We start from the raw sequence: 20,020 nt of genomic DNA, 5'->3' as shown, positions 1-20,020 counted from the left end.
GGCTCTGGCCACTGTTCAATGAAAAGTATTACTGTTATAGAAACACACTAGTCCAGGGCCTCAACCTTTCTAGGCCTGTGGGCACATTTGAAATTTTAAAAAGTCTGGTAGGCCTCACTATAAATCAGCTCCTATGAGTCCAATCACAAAAAAACTTTCCTTTAGCACCTTTCTCTGGCTTCTCTTTCTCTTTCATTCTCTCATTCTGTGGTCTTTCCTTCCTCTGTGGCTCCTTTTCCATTTCTCTCTCCCCTCTTCTGTGGTTCCTCCTTTGTTTCCTTTTCCATGGAAGTGAATGAAGCAAATCTTTTTTATTCATTTGAATGGGACAAGGAGGTACCCTACTGAACCTACCCTAACCTTATTTAGAGATGGGTAAAGAGTATCCTCAACCAAGTAGCCTGTTGCCCCAAGGGTCCTTGGGGCCAAGGTAGGAGTTGGCATTTGATTCCAGTTGTTTTTCAGCAGGATGCGCTTTTTTCCTCACTGTTTAATAGAACTGAATAATCACTCAAACACTTAGAGAAGGAACACAAACCCTCTCTGTTGACAATTGGCTGGAAGAGGGTGAAGCCAACAGCCTCATCAGGGATCTTGTTGCCAAAGGAAAGTTTGACAGGGTTTCTGCATGCACCCTCTGAACATTTATGGAGAAGGCATATTTCAACGCCCCCAACCCCAGCCAAATTGGAAAAAAAAAGTTCCATTTATTTATAGAGCGAGGAAACGGCTTGAGGGGTGCCTTGGTTTGACATTGCACTACTTGTACCTACATGAGTAGAATGTGTTGAGTCCCCTGCGCTGATCAATTACTTCTGCTTATGCCCTACTTGTTATTATATTTTCTATTCTTTTCTGCATCTTCCTGCACTATAGACCCAAGGTATCAATTGCAAACACATTTGAGGCTGCTATAAAATGGAACAACTATTACATCAAGGATTTTAAGATGAAGGATAATTTTGTTACAGAACCAGTATGGTGCAGGGTTTAGGATGTTGGATTAAGACTCAGGAGAGCTGGGTTCTAGTCCTCACTTGGCTATGAATTCCACTTGATAACTGGGCCAACTGGCAACTCTCAACCTGACCTGAAAAAAAGCCACTGTCCTTCCTAGAAAACTGAAAGAAGCTGCATCCAGTGTTCTGTAAGTGGTCTTCTGCTCACACAACAGAACTTGCATCTTCTTCCTTCAGTAAAGCTTTTCTGTACAAGCTAGGTTGAATAACTTGATGTTGATTGGAATAATACCTTTCCACACAATCAGACAGCCTGGATGTCAAGTTGGAAGCTGGTGCATCATGACCACCAATAGCATACAGGAAACCATTCCAAGTGGTTACGCCAACTCCACCTCTTCGTTTTGACATTTGAGCACAAAGCGTCCATTTGTTAGTATGAGGATCAAAGCATTCTACTGATTTGAGACATGAACTCCCATCTCGACCACCAACTGCATATAACCTGTAGATGTATGCAAACACGTTAGGAAGTTAATGTCAACAATCATTACTAAAGCACAACAAAAGAGAGGAAAACCTGACGTTGGTACTAAATTAGAGCAGAGTAAAAATCCTGTCTAATGTACTGAAATCTTTCACAGGGGCAAGAAAAGTTGAAAGGGAATTCTGTCAGTGAAAGAGCAGGTCTCATTTGTTTTCTGATGCTTCTTAAAGTAAAGCCTACCAATAATTTCTTGGTAACAAAAGTAACGGTTTTGAACAACAGCTATGGGTTGATTACTTTCCACTTCAACAGGTGGTGCAGTTTGTCCTTTATTGTTGCATTAATAATTTTGAAGGGTATGATTTAACACATGCCATATTTGCATGCTCCTTTGAAATATCTACAAGTAATATTTTTTTCTCCCCTCCACTCCCAGTTATGGGAATGTTTCTTTTCTCTTTCTAAACAAAGAGTACAAAAAGTTCAGATTAACAAGGAATTAGAAGGTAAGTGAAATGACTATAAAGAAAACAAACAAGAAAAGAGTTTTTCTACTATAACAGCTGCTCCAGATATTTTGGTATATTTTTCAGAAACAATACAAACCACACATCTGAATTTTTTCTCCTTCCCTAAAATATATGAATTTGCCATTCATATTTTCTTTTAAACTTCTTCAGCTACCCTGTTCCTGGAGGCAGCGGCTCATTCTTCCATTTTTTTAGTTTTCAATATTTTGTTCATTTGTTACTATATTTGCAAAATCTGTATGATTATGCTTTTAATATTTGATTTGTGCTGTTATATTGTCGTATTTTAATGTGAATGACTTCAAGATTTTACTATATTAAGTGGTAAAAAAGTATTCTAATAAATAAGCAAATACATCAAATTTTCTATAAATATTGTATGACAAAAGAAGTCCTATCTGTGGTCCTGAAATCATTTAAGATTGAGGAGTGATTAATAACAAGGATAACAGAGATTTCCTAACACTGCTCTTCAGTAAATTAATAAATAATGTGTAGGTCTATAAAACATGCATACTGTGCATCATTCAGAATCCTAGTGCTCTCTTCTCTTAGCAGAGGACATCATATGCCCAATTCAATCTGTTACTAGTTTCTGAATAAAATGTGGGGCAATCAATTTTATTTATGTAGTTCTACTTACTTTCCACTTAATACTGCCACGCCCACTGTACTCCGTGGAGTTGACATACTAGCCACAAAGTTCCACTGCCGGGCCTGTGGATCCCATCGTTCTACAGTATTCAGGTAACTCCAGCCATCATGTCCACCTACAGCATACATAGGACCTTCCAATACTGCTACCCCTTAAAGCAAAAAACACCATTTCTAAATGTGATGTTGATAAGTTGTATATCTTATATATAACTGGTCTATGATTTCCAACAAGATTTCATCCTGTCCCCTATGAATTTAACCTCTACATGGAACCACTGGGAGAGGTCATTTGGAGCTCTGAAGTTAGATGTCCTCATTTATCTCTATTAGTGCTGGATAGCTGACTCCAAGGAAGCAGTCACCACGCTTGAACATTGTTCATATGCAATAATGGGATGGATGAGGGTAAGCAAGGGGACTCAGGGACTGAGATTCAACCCATTTGGAATGGAGTCACACTCCTACTGAAAAATCATGTTTGTAGCTTCTGAGTATTCCTGGATCTTATGCTGTCTCTGGATCTTCAGGTGGCAGCAGTGGTAAGAGACACATCTGCACTACTACATGTAGTACATCAGCTGTAATCATTGTTTTAATACATCTATCATCTGTTTCTTATCTGGATTCTGGTAATCTGCCTTGGTTACAGAAAAATAAAAGCAATCAATAAACATTAATTTTCTAAATGTTCTTTAAATAAATTCCCAACAATGCATAATACCTATTTTGAGTATTAATATCATTAATTAATGATTTTGAGTCATTAAATCAATTCAAGGGGAGCATGGGCCAACTAATGGAAGACATTTTAAAAAATACGCAGAATCTAGTCTATCCCTTTCCTGTGTCATATCTTCAAAGCAATGCTGATCCATTGTCTGCTTGTTGCGGAATCCCCGATAATCTTCCAAGGGCCTCAAAGTTCACCAGAACCCTATCAGTCACATTTGCATTGATTCTGCAATATTGTTATTCTACCACTGTCATCACAAACCTTGAGTAACTTTTCAGACTCTTGATCAAAAATAATGATTTCAGGAAAAAGTCTTTTGTATCCTGAAGAGAGTGTATTTGGCTGGTATATAAAATAACTCAGTGATTGCACCTCATTGCTGTTGTTTTGTCTATACATATCTCTGGATGGACATATCATGGAGATTTCCAAACTGTTCGAGGTATTCTGCTCTCCAATTGAAAAGAGACAGAATGACACTGGAGATTATAATGAAAGTCATGTGGTTGCTTCTGATCTTTATTAAAATTGTTGGCCCTGCATTCATCAAAACATCACAAACAGGACCTTACAAACATTTGCCATAAATGGGTTGATCATAATGCTGCTTTTGCTTTAAAAAGCAAGCTATGAAAAACAAATATACTTACCAAGACCATGCCGGTGAGTAGACATAGGTGGCATCACACTCCAAGTTTTTGTTTTGGGGTTGTAACATTCCACAGTATTCAATGTCTTCAGTCCATCTCTACCTCCAACAACGTACAATTTATCATCTAACACAGCCACTCCAAACTGTAATCTTCTCCCATTCATATTAGCTACCGGAGTCCACATATTGGTACGGAGATCATACTTTTCAATGCTTGTTGCTCCTTAGCAATAGTATAAAAGAATACTATTTTTTAAAAAAAATCAATGCTTACTATCACCTTCATGAAAATAAAACATTATGTTGCAACATGATATGGCCATACATTTTTAATTGTACTTAAAAACATATACACAAAAGATAAAATAATAGCATTAATTCAAGTCAATATGCATGCTTAAAATTTCAACAGCAATTACTTCAGCACACTAAATTTTAATAATTACTGAAATGCACAAAAGATTTCAATAGCAATTAATTTAGCAGGTTTCAAGTAAACATTTGCTGTTTCCCTTGGCCAAATCCAAATGAAATGTTGCAAACAATTTTGGAACAGGCGTAAAACTTACTGGTTTGTTGATTTAGGGTGCAATCCAATGGGATGTGCCCTCAATGCTCAAAAATCTCTGAACTTGCACATTCATTGCCAGATGGGAGAAACAGAAGTGTTCTCTGCCTCCCTGCTCCTCTCCTTTTGTAAGCCAGCTGATTTCAACTGTCTAGCTGCAACACTTGGGACCGGAATGGAAAGAGGCTACAGTGCCATAAATATACCTCATATTCTGGTGACCCTGGTTTGCTTCCTTCTCTGTGTAACATGCATTTTGACCCTTCTCCAAGGTTGCATTTCTGACCTTGGAGAAGCAGTAAGTGTGGCTCACTATCTGCTGGCTGTGGGGAAGGGGAGGGATAGCCAAGGATAGATCTACAGTTCTGAGGATGGAACTCTGTTTCCAACCTTGATGGAAACCTGATGAAATGCTTTCTTACCTATCTAAGCATCAAAAGAGCTGTCTCATTCTGTGAATTTATATCTGCAATTTCTTTAGCATCTCTAATATCAGTTATTCACACAATATCACAGGCTAACAGAAATTAGAATGAAAATATGCTCCAACCACATTTACATTTAGAAGACATAATCTACATGTTTAAGCAACTGATACAAGAACTCTTCATCAATACTCTAGTAAAGTTAATAATTCTTTAAATGTTATACAACAGATATGATTATCCTAAAGTAACTACAAAGTACAACATTGTACATAGAGCTACTTCACATTTTAACAAAATATTTTGACTCACTTCACTGAATACTTGTGTGCACAGAGGTGAAACAATATATAATACATCTTCCTGTTTCTTATATCTTTTTCACTTTCATTAATAAACTAAAATCAAACAGATTTCTCAGACTTGGTTAAAGTAAAGTTGGTATATCCACGCCAACTATATAGGTATTTACATCAATTAATAGGTTTCAAAGCATTCTTGACTATGTTAAGACAGATGTAAGATTTTAAAACAGATTGTCCACAGATTATTATAAATCTGGATTTACAGTTTGTGTGAGATGATTCACCCATCAATTTGCTTGTCTGCACATATTTCATGTGTACTATTTTTTAAAGCGGTGCACATACACATTTGTTCATGTCCATCCTTACCCATGTGTACGTCAGACATTAAAAAAATGGAATCTCAGACTGGAGATAAAATTGGGGATTCCCTCTGCAGAAGATTGATACTCCATCACTGGGCTAGTTACGAGGCCAGGAAATCTGTATTTCTGCCTTAAAGGGTCAGGTGTGTGGTTTCTGAGTACTTCTAGTTCTATCTTTGTCATTTGAAGCACAAGCATCTTTGGTGGCATGTAGTGCATTTTAGGAGTATAGAATGGTACAATGCAGATTAGGAAAAATGTGGTCACTTGCCTGAGCGAAATTATTGTGTTAACTCTACTTGTTTTAACAGTGTTTTAATTTTTCCACAGTTATTTTATCTGTTTATTAATCTTCCTGGTCTGTGACCATCAAATAAAAACTAACTGGTATACAAACTATCATCCTACCTGGAAGATGATAATGATTAGTGAGATATGCCTTGGTACCCTGTCAGTTGGATTACTGTAGTGCACTGTATATGGGCTACTTTTGAAGGGACAACCCAAAAACTTTAGGTAAGTGTATTGACTTGGCCTGGGTGCTATGACTCTATTACACCAGAACTGTACCATCTTTACTGGGTTCCAGGAGATTTCTAGACCCAGTTTAAGGCGCTGCTGTTCATGGCCTGGGGACACAACTTCTAAATTGCTTCTTAAGTTTCTGGCCATGGCCAGAGATTGTCATCTAAGGCCTGGGTTTGAATGTTCCCATGTAATAGATTTGGTGGCTGGATGGTCATGAGAAGGTCCTTCTGTGGGGGTCAAGTTGTGGAATGTCCTCCCTAGAGAATTCCTCCTGGGAACACCTTTGTTGCTTTTCCAGTACCAGGAGAAGATTTTTTTCTCCATTCATTCATGCCTTTTGACATTTTGGCTTGCTACTTGTTTTACTCCCCAAGATATGTTTTAAAATTGCCCTTCTCTTTACTACCTTAATATTTAATCTTCTGTTTTATAATTGTTGCCTTTAAGTGCTATTATTGGTTTTTTGTTTTGTTTTTATTATTTATGTTGTCCTGAGTGCTTTGGCTATGTGGTGACTCAAATGAAATAAATCAATAAACTGAACAGCAAACAAAAGCATTTTTAATCTGGCCTTCCTGTTCTAAAAATGACAGATTGGTTTTCACCCTGTGTATAGTCATGCTAAATCAATTACCTTTTGTTGCATCCATGCCTCCAACTGCAAATAACACACCAACTGTAGATTTTCGAGGCTTTGTACGAGGGCTTTGTAGCATGGGCCGTCTCTCTGGCAACAAATGGTATTTCATTGCTTCCATAATGAGTTTTTGACATTCGATGTCATCTCTGAAAAGCGGATTGTTTTCCATATCTGCCAAAAACTAGGAAGAAAGAAATAAGATGTGCTGAATTGCTAAGCAGGGCTAAACCAACATTATTCTGGCCACAAAATGGCAAAGCTTCTGTCAGGGAATTAATAGTAACTAATACAGACATAAACATCAACTAATATGTAATCAACAGATACTAAAAATGTAAAGTCAAGGCCAAGATAGGCAATGTCATCCTCTTTAACTTTATACTAGGTTTTAATCCTTTTTTCAGGACCATTTTCCGAATTAACATCACCCCATCACTTCCAAGCTGGTATTTGCTCGATCAGGTGAAATTTATGTGTACACAGGCTATATTATTATTTGCATCTCTGGGAAGAGAATTTCTCAAATCAATATGAAGCTCTCTGACATATATAGACATAATTTTAGATAATATTACTATCTATTTACCATATAGTATAAATTTACATTTGCTTTTATGCAACGTACTTTCAATGAACAGCATAGTACAAACTGAACACAAGTTATACAGTAGCAATCTTCACTGAACCAAGTGCATTGGTCAAGCTTGATCTGGCAAATTTTGTTCTTAACAAATTATACTAGATGGTACTTAATATTCTATAGTTCCCAGAAACTGATTGTTCCTTAACTCATTCCAATAAGTTACCATGATGAGTGATTTACAAATACTGAGTCATGACTGAGTGAATATTATTTTAGCTTATTTGATAAATGGGTTCAGAACCTGGACTGGACTCCCAATCTAGTCCTTTGGAATTCTCCATGGAGATGCACCATGGAGATGCACCATTCCCCCAACCCATTACTTGCTTTTTCTCTAGCTTTCTGCAGGGTTTCCTTCCTTTTAAAAGACTGAAATGCCTTTTTAAAGTTTAATTACTGGCACTAAGAGCTTTACGCCAAAATCTGCTAGTATTTTGGTTTTACCTCCTTTGTGTTTGGCACTGCCCACCACTGGAATATGGTCCCCAAGCCTTTCTCTGATATAGAATTTGGTCTTTGGCCTGAAGGGTTATTTAGTTATTTAAAACTTTTCTATGGCATCCCTTATGCATGGCATCTCAGGACGGCTCAGGATGTCCTGCATTCCAGTTTAGAAGAATATATTAAAATGCCCTGTATCTTGGTCTTGGTGACTTTCACCCCTGCCCAATAATACTTTGTTTTGGTACAACTGAATGTAGTAAAACAACATAGCTGCCCCACTGTTTGTACAGTTTTGCGTCACTTTATGCGATTCACTTTTTCCAGAGATAAACTGAATCAATTGCTAGTGCTACACATTCCTGGCTGCATATGTCCCTGTCAAAACACCCTGCTTAGTTCTGTCAAAACCTTGTTCTAAAAGAAACCCTTTGTTTTAACAACTTTAAAAAATAACTGCTCCCACAAATGGGGACCACAGAATGAATTCCATTTCCTTATTATATCTTTGTGGCCCATTCGTTTCTTCCCTGTTTCTCCAACTAGAAACCCTCACCTGTGACTCCCCTGGACCCTTATACCTTCTTGGAATGGACATGCTGGACCTCCCATACTTGAGTTCCTAAGCGACTTTACACTTGTTAGCTGGAGTGGCATAGCGCACGCTGGGGTGAGCTGTTGTGAGGCCACCAGCCCAACTTGCTTTCTTCCTGGCCTTGGGAGAGCTTGCCACAATCATGCCCTTGCCATCACTGGGATCTGGACTGGGAGGTGAGCGGGGGTGCTCTGAGAAGCAAGAGGGCTTTAGAACAAGACCTCAGGGCCACTCCAATCTAGATCTTTGATCAAAGAGCACAAATAACTCCATGAGCCCAATGGGTCTCTTTATAGTTATATTAAACCAGAACATATTTGTGGCAGCATATTAATAGCAATTGATCTCTATGTATAAACAGACATTTACAGATGGAAAATTATCTAGGGTAAGAGACAATCAAGCCACATTACCTTCATTTAATGATACCATCTGGAAAAGGATGAACGAGCAGCTGCACATTTTGCAGCAATTTACCTGTGGTGCAAGTAATGGTAGCCTGATGTATGCCAAGAGTTTGCTGAGATCCTTCTTTCTTTGTTCCAAATCATGTCGCACCCATGTAAGCAATGCATTGAGGATAGTCTCTTCATTGGGAATATTCATATCATCACTGGCCAACAGCTTTGCAATTTCAGTTGCTGGTAACAATAAAAATTCTTGGTTCCTTATTACTTCCATGAAATGTTCCTACAAGTAAAAAAAAAAAAAAAAAAAGCAAAACAAAAAACACCTAATTTCAATATTAAATGGAGGAAATATCTAAATACTCATTAAGTGTAACTGAAGACTGATACCCTGAAGTGTATGAAAAAGATTGTCTGTGGAGAGTAACATAATCAGCATGTTATTCTGTGAGTAAAACATTTGAATTCTGTACAGCAATTTGCATGATCTGTTGTAAATCAGATATTTGGAATTTGTGGAATTTTTGGCAAAACGAAAGCACTATGCTGAATGTAACAGTCCAGAGAACAAGCATTTATTCTGACCAATGAATTAATACACTGATTATTTTTTAAGTCATAATTATTGTTTATCACCACCACTACCACATGTTCCTTGGGGCAGGGATCAGTCCTCTTGTGCTTGATAAGGCACTGTGCAGTCATGATATATTAAATTATTGTAGTAATTTCAAACACTTGGATCCAGATTTAAGCTGTGCTGGCAGAAATGACCTCCCTGTCCCATTCCTTCCCACAATAGCCTCGCAACCCCCTTGAAAATTCCACACCATGCATCAGAAGGCCTGCTGAATCAGCAGTGGGGGAAGGATCTGCAAAATTCAATCAGAACTGTCTCTGAACAGAGCTCTTCCTCTTGTAGAAGGCAGATCTTGGATCCAGCACATGGATATTTCCAAAATGATAACTACTAGACTTTTAAATAATTTGTACTGCAATGCTGCAAAAGATGATACAAAAATACAAGAGACTGGTCTCCGATTAACACCTAACAAACAGAAAAGGAAATAGGGTGGAGGAGGAAAGAGGAAAATTAATTCCAGCATATCAAAGTTATGGAATTGCTATGTGGAATGCCAAGTGGGAGGGCCCACTTTGGAAGGGAAGAAGCCCTGGGGCTGTGGGGTTTAGCCAGGCCAAAAGAGAAGGATTTTGCTTTTTCTTACTCCCTTTCAAACAACAAACAATTTGGTGAGGAGAACAGCAGAAGCAGTAAATGAGAGCTGCAGTTCCCAAGAATCCAAGGTTGGCTATAGCCAAAGACTTACCAAGGCACTTGTTAATGGAAAAGTCGTTTCAGGCTTGGTTTGGATAGCATCTCCCAAAGTTACAAATGAAAACACTCTCTTGGGGACCCTTTCTGTAATCTCTCAATTTCATTCCTTGTTACATATTTCATGACTTTCCACAAACAGAATTGCAGCAAAGCATTGTAGGTAAGGGAGTCCCAAAACTAGCAAGTATCTGTCAAATCTTTCAGGACTGTTTTACACATGAGGAACTCCCACCTCAAAGAATATCGCATGTGTATAAGAAGTACCCCATGACAAAACAAAGTATCACTTATGCATTCCCCCAAAGGACAGGATATAAGAGAAGATGAAAAGTTGGTTGTGAAGCTAAGAAAAACAAATGTTATTATAGAAAGATTACTGTATTTCTTCATGTTAAGAAAAGTAGCCCCATCCAAAACTGAACCCAAATTCTGTGTAAAGAAAAATTAAACACTATAAATTGTATTAATTATACAAACATGCATAATCTGTAAATTTTATTCTGAAATTACTATCTGGCATGATTTAGACTGGAAAGGAAAAAAGTTCAGCCGAGAACTTAAGTCCTACCCACAACCCTTGGCAATCATATCTAGCCCCTCTGCCCTGAGGCTCATCTGGCATTACCAACACATTTCCTTCCTATAACTTTTTATTTTCAATTTCATATTATTTCAATTTTATATAGTGCTATATTTTATAACATATAATTAAGAAAACATAGAAAAATAAGGATTTATAAGGTGAATGAAGTGTTCGTAAAAGAGAAGACCTTATTTATTAACAGTTTATAACAGTTTATAAATGAATATAAAATGTACTAAATGCTGTACACAGGTTAAAAGCAAGATAGTCACTATTAACAGATGTACAATCTAAAAGACACAATACAGAAAAGGGAATAGGCCAGGAAATGTGAGTAATAAAGTAAACCAATTTTATATCTGTTTACCACACCATGGCATCTTGTACTGTATTCTATTGACCGAATTACAGGCTATGGAGTTGCAAAGGAACCATTATTATTAACTTATTTGGAACGATGCATTGCTATAGCTGATGTTGAGATGATTACAAACTTATTAACTGCCACTTGTCAGTTCCTGAGTACTGAAAACAGAAAGTAGCTCTACAGAATTTGGGATGCAGTCATAATTTATTAAGTTAAAGAGTTTATAGCAGGGAGCTATATTGCACACATGTCCTAGTTGGGGACTTCTCAGAAGCATCTGGTTTGCCCTGGTGGGATCAGAATAGACCCTTGATCTGTTCCAGCACAGCTGTTCTTGCATTACTCTCTCCAACATTTTTCTGAAGAGTAGGAGTAGATCTTTCAAGCTCTGAAGGGCATGAGGTAACATCAGAATTAGGATAAGTTCTCAAATATTGGCATTTTTGTTATTATATGGCCCAAATTAGAAGCAGATCTTCTATTTACTGTCTCACAATGCAATCCTCTGCATGTTTACTCAGAAGTATGCTGCACTGTTAAATGGGCGTACTCCCTAACAGGTGTATATAAGATGACTTTGATCTACCCTGTCTATCCCACAAGACACCTTAAGTCCTGCAGATGTAGTACAGTCAACACAATAAACATGTATTTTCAAGCAATCATTTAAAACCATAAAGGCTAGAACACTGAATTCTGTACAGAGTGCTTGTGCACAATCAAAGCATGAATTTAAATTATGCTAGGCGAATACCCTTGTTCAAATTATCAGCATCTTCCTTCTGAACATCAAGATATTTTGATGCCCTAATACAAAACTGTGCAAGGTAAAAATTGTAAGAAGAACGTATCTTCTGGTCTTGTAGTACAGCTGAAAGAGCCAATTGTAAGCTGAAATGACAAACTGCTTTCTTACTTAGACTTCATACCCTGGTATATGAAACAATAACATGCCAATGCTATCAAGACATGCTAAAAGCATTGTTTAGTGTGTGAAAAGCCTATTAGTTTAAGAGAATCCTTTGAGAATGTTCACTGAAAATGCTCTTAAACCAAGAAATATTCACTTCAGCTGAACCAAGGTTAGTTCTGCACACAGCACCCAAGTGGGAAATTGTACAATTTCAGTTCCTCACATTTTCATCTTATGAACAGGCTTATGAACAGCAAGTGGCTTTTTAAAAGACAGAATGCTTTAATTGCAGTCATGAACATCCTACAGAGTAAACAGCTACTCAGATAAGATTGGCTAAGCCAACAAAACAGTAGAAATCGGTTCAAACTGAAATGCAAATATTTTATTTTAATTCAATTCACATTTCAGAAGGCCTCAGAAGGATCAACGTAGCATCAAGCTATAACATACACAAATGCTCTGCACTTAAAGCTCTTTCTGGAACTTACCACCAGTTGGAATGGAATGCATTATTCATAGGTTTTAATAAGCTACACGATTTAGTGGTAGAATAGGTACAGTGAACTCACATTGCAATACTTTTAAAGAATGAACATCAAATGGCTGTTGTTTTAGCGCTAACGTTTCTCTGCTTCCAAGAAGCTTTTAAGCAAATGAAATTAGTATAGGGATTTATTCTAAGTGAAGATTCAATTGGACTACATGTTTCTATTCTGTTTCCATGGCAACATTCATTTCAAACCAAAATGAGACTTCTATATTACTCATTATTACAAAAATTCAATTTCATGTCCCTGTTGGATCTAAACATTAAAAAGAGGCCATGGGAAGGATTCATTTAGTACAACTAATTACCCTGGAAAATAGCTTTTTAAAATCCATCTAATTTAAATTTCATTCATGTCAAACTATTAAAGACTAGAATAGTGTCACTGTTTATTTCAGTGTCAATAGCTTCAAGGTAGCAATTTCAATGGCTGTAGCTTTAAGGAAGCTATTGTAATACATCTCAAGAGCTTAAATGGAAGGGGAAATGGTGCATCAATAATATATAAAAAGTAGCAAGAAAAGCAATCAGGAGCCACAGAAGAACAAAAAGTATGCCTTGCATGACAACGTTCCTGAAACATTTGCAAGGCAGCTGCACCAAGCAATTCTTAATACATGTCAAAAGAACTTTCAATTCTTACATAGCTGCTGACAGCACATGAGTATAGTTCATGCATAATTACAGTTTAATTATATATCTGCCAAACTAATGGGACATCCAGAACTAGATTCATAATCGGCCAGGTATGAATTATCACTGGGAGAAAAGAAGCCACAATGACTTCTTTTCCCCACTCCCTGGGAGCCAGACAAATGCCACGTGATTTCCCTAATAACCCTCATGGTACATGGGATACTATGTCATCCAAACCCAGTGAAGTGTGTGGTGAAGGTGTCTTCAAAACCTCCCCAGAACCTATGCCTCACTGTAGGTTTCTGTGGTGGTTTTAAACCCTGTTACATACTTTGCTGGGTTCACAGGACATCGAAAGCAATATGTCATGGGGCTAATGAAGGAAATCCCATAATGTGAAACTAGCACGTGGGGGGTGGGAAAAGGAGTCACTGTGGCTTCTTTTCCTCTTTTATGATCCAGACCTGGCCATTGACTGGGTTCACACAATACAATAAGCCATGGTGGTGTGTTGCACTGTCAGAAGCCAACAGCATCGTTTATTTACTCTGGCTGGATTCAGATAACATGACCAAACACCATGGATTATAAACTATTATCCAGAGTGAAAATCCAGTGTGAAAGTAACGTAGCATGGGAACAACACATGGTAGAAGCTCAAGGGATCTATTCTAGTTCCATCCAGATAAGCTTGATTAACTGTAAAATCTAAACTCTCTATCCCACTCAGCTACCAATTTGTCTGAAATTCACTGATTTTATGTATCATCAACTTAACAATACTTATCATTTAGTGTGTGTGTGTGTACACATATTAGCAGTCTTCCTAAGAGCTCAAAGCACATGGTCTTCAAGGTATCCACAAGGAAGAATGGAGTGAATTGAGAAATAGCAGTCTGCTCAAGTCAAAGCAGTTCATGGCCCAGCTGAGATGTGAACTGGGGCTTCCAGCTCATAATCTTAAGAGAAAGCAGTGTCACTTATTCAAGGACAAATTCTGCAATATATAAAATATTTTTTTCTTTCTTGTATCCCTTTTAAAAGAGCCATTCATTATAAACAGATTATAAATTCATGTATAAAAACAACATACCATAGTGTAATTGTGGGCCACTTTGTGCAAATCTGTGCAGCCCTGTGCATCAGCAAAGGAGCGGATTCCAAGGCAATTTGATGGGTGGAGTTGCTTCATTAAAAACTTGCAGCAAGCTTCTACCACCTGAGAGAGCTGGAGAATACAAGCTGTAGATAATAGACACTCAATGTTATCTTCTTTTAATTCAAGGCGACCTAAGAGAGTTGAAAAGGTATTCATTATTTGGGAAAGAAGAAGAACAGAAGGAAGCACTGTTAGATCTAGTACTCCCAATTTCCAAAAACAGTGGATGCTTCTAGAACAAGTTAAATGTGAGGGTAACATTTTACCTTGTTTATCTACAGGTACCTGGTATTCAGAGGCAGACTGCCTCCAAACAAGTGGCTCCATTTAGCAATCATGACTAACCATGATTGACAAATGGATCTTCCATGAATTGGTCCAACTCACTTTAATGCATTTTCAGCCAGGAGCTAACATCATAGTTGTGTCATTGAATTCTATATGCATGGTATGTTTATTTCATCTGTTCTGAATATACTTCCTGCCAGTTTTATTGGCTGTATATTGAGACTAACTAAACATTTGCAACCCCAGGTGGGCAGTGCCTCACAAATGGTCCATATCATTTGCCATCTTAGGTATCCTGTTCCCCACAGACAAGCTATAAGAATTTAGCACTTACTTAGCAAAGAATATTGGTTTGCTTTCACCAGCCATTTCCTTTACCTGTATAGGCATACTGCACCAAAGCCCATAGTGCATTTGGCTCCACACCTTCCATTTTGATTTCTTCTTGTCTTGCTTCTCTTACATCATTAGTAAACATGGCTGCAAAGTAGTCTGAGACAGAGGACAACACCAGTCTATGACCATATGAAAGAGAAAAGAGAGTAAAAGGAACAGTCACTTTGACATGTTATTACCTACTTTATTATCTTTCATCTTGAAGGGAGAATAGTTATGAAATCATTTTAAATTTGATGAACTATCTCGTAATTGAATGAACTTTCTATTGGATTAAGAAATTTATAGCTCCTTGATCAACAATTTTAGTGTCTTACAACTTCACAATGAACACACTTAAGGTACTCACAGACAAGGTTTTTATTGTGCCATCTCCCTGCCTCATTCACTGTTCCTTTGGGAGAGTCTAGTCAATACAATTTATAATCCCCTTGTGTTTTTCCAACTCTACTTCTATCTCTATTCTTTCAATTTAAAAATTGGTTAAGAAGAACAATGTCATTTGACTGATAGTTAGGAGCATTCTTCTGGAATCAACTCCAGTCCTCATTGAGCTCCTTTTAGGATGTGTGCATTGAAAGCTACTAGGGGAAAACATCTAACCTGGAAACACCACATGTTACAACTGGATCAGCTACCAATATTATTATTATTAAACAGTCAATTGTTTAATATATTACAATATTTAATAATTGAAATTAAATATAACTTAAGAGTCAATATTCATACTTACCTGTGTGCTGGAATCCGGCGATCAGCAGCAACCAATACCACATCACACAGTTGCTTGTGTCTCAGATAATTTTCCATCTTTTTAAAGGTTTGCTCTGCATGATTGAGTGCTTGAAAAAACTCATCAGATGTACAAGGCTCCATTGTATGGCACGATGAGAGAGTTTGGCTGCTGTTGGAAGTCCTGGAAAGGTAATACATATCTAGTAAAAAATCTTCATATTAAGAGTATCACATATAAATATTTACTCCAAAGAGGTATACATTTAGAAAACTAGAAGACCAACTAACTTCTATGAGTTGTCAGCTAAGTACCTTTAACACCTTCAACTTCACTTCCAGATGACATTTTTCCTGTGAGATCATCTTGCCTAACTCAAATAATTTTACAGTGGGCCCAAACAAAGTAATCTTTAACTTGTCATTCTCCCCATTTCCCACTGCATTTTCTATCTTTATTCCTACCACAACAGTTATGGCAAAGGAAGAAATGCAAACTAACCACACCAGAGGTTCTCAAACATTTTGGATCTGACGGCACATTTGAAATGTTGAGAGTATTGTAAGTGCCCTCAAAAAATAGTTGCCATGGTGTGTGTGGAGGGGGTGCTCATTCATAAAATGGCTGGTCACACAGTACTAATTTCGTAAAAGGTGAATTGGTGATGCTTAATGAAAAATAATTTTTTAAATAACTGAAGTACAAAGCTGAGTTCCAAAACACTTTTGCTGAATCCCAAATCAAGAAGATGCTGAAGGACAGCACTTCACTTTGCAGCATGCAGCTTCCCAGTTAAAATAAAAATCTTAAATACAATAATGGGGGCAAGAAGAGGCATTTCTGAGCACATTGATGCCAACAAGCACCACACACTTTAGTCCCCAGAACTTCCCTAAGACAAAAGCCAGATACTCTACTAGTGGCTTGCTTGATGAGAAAAGGTTTTTTAAAAAGCCATGTAACTTTTGTATCCCATTAGCAAAGTGTGCCAAGTTTGTTCTGCACAGCAAACTGCTTTTGCAACCCATTTGTATCATTCAGTTTCGATTTCCACGTGTTACTCAGTGAAAACTATATCATCAAGAATACTCAGTTTGTCAGCTGAGCAATGTTGACAAGTGGCAGTATTTTAAAATGCCTCTCATGTTCTGCCTCGCATTTTTAATACAGCCCTTATACCATTTGTTGTTTTTTTAAAGAATCAGATGTATATGGAAAGAGTTTCAATTACAGGATAGTATTTTAAAAGAACTGCATAAATAAAAAATAGCTAGACAAAGGCTTCTTTGTACTTGGGTATATTTTACAGATATGGAGATATAAGTACATAAAACAGATACAATTCTATTGTACAGCTATCCAAATGACAAGTGCCATTTTATGAGCTTCAGGCATCTCTCTGAAGTCAATTGAAATGCCATGCTAATGAACACTCTGTGCCTGGGAAAGTGGTTAATTGTTCAGCACAGATGCAATTAATGGTGCTGGCATTTATGTGATCATAATTAGGTTTCAAAATTAACAGCCTCTTAAAAAGATGTATAGGTGGAGGGGAGAAGGAAAGTAGCTGTGACCTCTGGCTTATCATCTTGCACCAGCATGTTTGTGAAACCAAGGTATTTGTTACCTTGTTCAAAAAGGCAAAAATAACACCAATGCATTCCTGACTAAACAAAAATTAAAAGCACAAACTATCCCCATATGTGATGAGTTTTCAATAAGTACTAGCTATATGACTGCTTGATAGAACGGCAATTATGTTTTTCTAAGTAAACATTTATGCCTCCATTACAATCCATCTATGCTATGACTGTAAGAGGCAAAAATGAGAAAATTGAGGCTGTCATACTTTGGGCACATCATGAGAAGGCAAGACTCACTGGAGAAGACAATCATGCTAGGGAATGTTGAAGGCAAAAGAAGAAAAGGAAGACCAAATAAGAGATGGATTGTCTCCATCAAGGAAGCCACAGCCTTCAAACAGCTATGCAGGAATGTCAAACATTTTGGAGGGCTTTCATTCTTGGAGTTGCTATAAGTCAGAGATTACTTGACAGCACACAACGGCAACAATGCTAGGAGAGTTCAGCTCTTTCAGTTCAACAGCCTAACTGCATTTTGGTGAAGCTCTTGGGAGTTGCATTTTAGTAATGGGGGTGGGGAAACACAAAAGGAAAAGTACTGGAGCAAAATATACCAGCTTATTTTAATTTAAAGCTTTTATTGCAAATAAGTAAGCACTGGAGTGGTCTTTGCAACCTTCTGGGGTGGGCAGGGAAAGCAGACTTCACAAAAGACAGAAAACCACTAAATGACTGGTGGTTTTGGAGAATGCCCAGAGGAGAGGGGCATGCCTATCTAAATCATACAGGAATCTCAAGTGGAAAGGATCTGGGCCCCAAAACTGATGTTCCGTACTGTGATCTATAGTTTACAGAGGGGCTTCCTGCTCTTTTTGGGCTATGTCCAACTGCTTGTATGCCTAGCGCCTTGTGCATAGAAGGGCCTCCCAATCTCATCTGCTGAACAGCAAATCCCTGCAGAGCTTAAGAAGTGTAATTCATTGACAAGAGGGAAGAAACAGGGAAGACCTTGAGGGGACTTTCATGCCTTTAAAGTGTTTCTTTGGAGGCTGGACTCTAGGATCTAAATTCACATGTAACACACGGAACCTTCTTGAAGATGCTGCATTCAAAAAGTCCTTCTACAGACATAATGGATCAATAGCCTTCCTACCCACATGAAAAGGTAGAAATAACTCTGAGGTTCACTTTTATGCTAGTCAAACAAAGTGACTATTTGGTCAATGGCATGCTAATGTTTTACAAAGTGAAGTTGAAAAGAATCTAGTTACAATAAAAAAGACATTCTGGATAACTTTTAAAATCCCATACTTGCACAATACAATTTTGCACAATATAGATACTGCCCTGCACAAAGCCATTCAAGGAGGTTAAACTTTCTCCATAAATCAATTTAAACACAAAGTTTTATTAATTTCTTAAGTAGCAGACACTACTTTGAGAAGGTTTCAGTGATTTGGACCACGATCATGATGTGGTTCTGCAGAAATAAGATTTTTGGCCATAAACATGTTCTTCTACCCTTCTGGGCTTTGCAGCAAACTACAGTATGCTATTGCATCTGAGCAGGGAAACTACAGTTTACCTGGACTTTAGGCAAGGACAGAAGACCAGGATATAATAGCAAAATATAGTTTGCTACAAACTGGGAACTATTAATGCAGAGTCCTTGAATAAAGGAAAGAAAGGAAGTGTGCAAACTCAGGGCTAAGTTCCATTGTGCTAAACTATGGAATGGTGTTCTGTAATATATCACTTTCATATGTCCCACTAGCCACACATATTAATAGTTTATACATGTACAACTGTGGTGCAGTGGGTGGTGTAGTGCTTAAGAGTATGGGACTGGGCCTCAGGTGATCTGGGTTCTAATCCCTGCTCAGCCATGGAGCCAACTGGGTGAACTTGGGCCAATCACAAACTCAGCCCAACCCACCTCACAGAGTTGTTGTGGGGATAAGACAGAGCAGGAGAAGAAAAATGATGAAAGCTGCTTTAAATTTGTTGTACGAAAAAAGACGGGATATAAATCTAATAAATAAACAAATTGAAAGGTATTTTGAATTTTGGCAAGATTTTTATGTCCTATCTACTAGAATTTGACATGGACTAAGATATCATCATCATCCTCATCCTCATCATCCTGCCTTTTCCCTCTTGTGAGGAACCCAAGGCAGCGTATATAGTTCCATTTTATTCTTACAGCAACAACCCTGTGAAATAGCTTAGGCTGAGAGGGAATCATTGCCCTAAAGTCATCCAGTGAGTTTCATGGCTAAGTGGGACTAGAACCCAAATCTCCCAGGTCCACTGTCCAACAGCTTATCCACCACACTGGCTCTCTGATACAATAAAGTGTGAAGTTTTGACACCAGCTGAAGGTAAATAAAATATTTTTATTATAAAGTTTCATTCATCTACACTTTCCATATTCAATACAGAAATAGAAAGAGTAAAACTTACAATAATTCCCTTCCTTCTCTCACCAAACAGACGGCTTTTTTGAGTTAAAATAGAAGGCAGAAACCTTGCCCATCCAAT

At 37.7% G+C, this 20,020-nt stretch overlaps 1 protein-coding gene across 2 annotated transcripts in view; it reads right to left on the bottom strand.

Annotated features, from left to right (window-relative positions):
- KLHL5 (kelch like family member 5) overlaps positions 1-20,020 on the bottom strand; it is a 49,448-nt gene that overhangs the window by 2,823 nt on the left and 26,605 nt on the right. For both annotated transcript variants that reach the window (XM_044418042.1, XM_044418041.1), the window contains exons 3-10: positions 15,897-16,079; positions 15,146-15,282; positions 14,414-14,610; positions 9,006-9,218; positions 6,844-7,030; positions 4,017-4,241; positions 2,620-2,782; positions 1,252-1,464 (exon numbers count right to left, since the gene is read on the bottom strand). In XM_044418042.1, the coding sequence (XP_044273977.1) occupies positions 1,252-1,464; positions 2,620-2,782; positions 4,017-4,241; positions 6,844-7,030; positions 9,006-9,218; positions 14,414-14,610; positions 15,146-15,282; positions 15,897-16,039 (1,478 nt within the window). In that variant the 5' untranslated portion in view covers positions 16,040-16,079. The remainder of the gene's footprint in view (positions 1-1,251; positions 1,465-2,619; positions 2,783-4,016; positions 4,242-6,843; positions 7,031-9,005; positions 9,219-14,413; positions 14,611-15,145; positions 15,283-15,896; positions 16,080-20,020) is intronic.

This window comes from Varanus komodoensis, unplaced genomic scaffold (genome assembly GCF_004798865.1).
Source record: "Varanus komodoensis strain SLA01 unplaced genomic scaffold, ASM479886v1 scaffold9, whole genome shotgun sequence".
Classification (NCBI taxonomy): Eukaryota; Metazoa; Chordata; class Lepidosauria; order Squamata; family Varanidae; genus Varanus; species Varanus komodoensis.
Note: the sequence above shows the minus strand (reverse complement) of the source record. Positions and strands in the feature narration are given on the sequence as shown.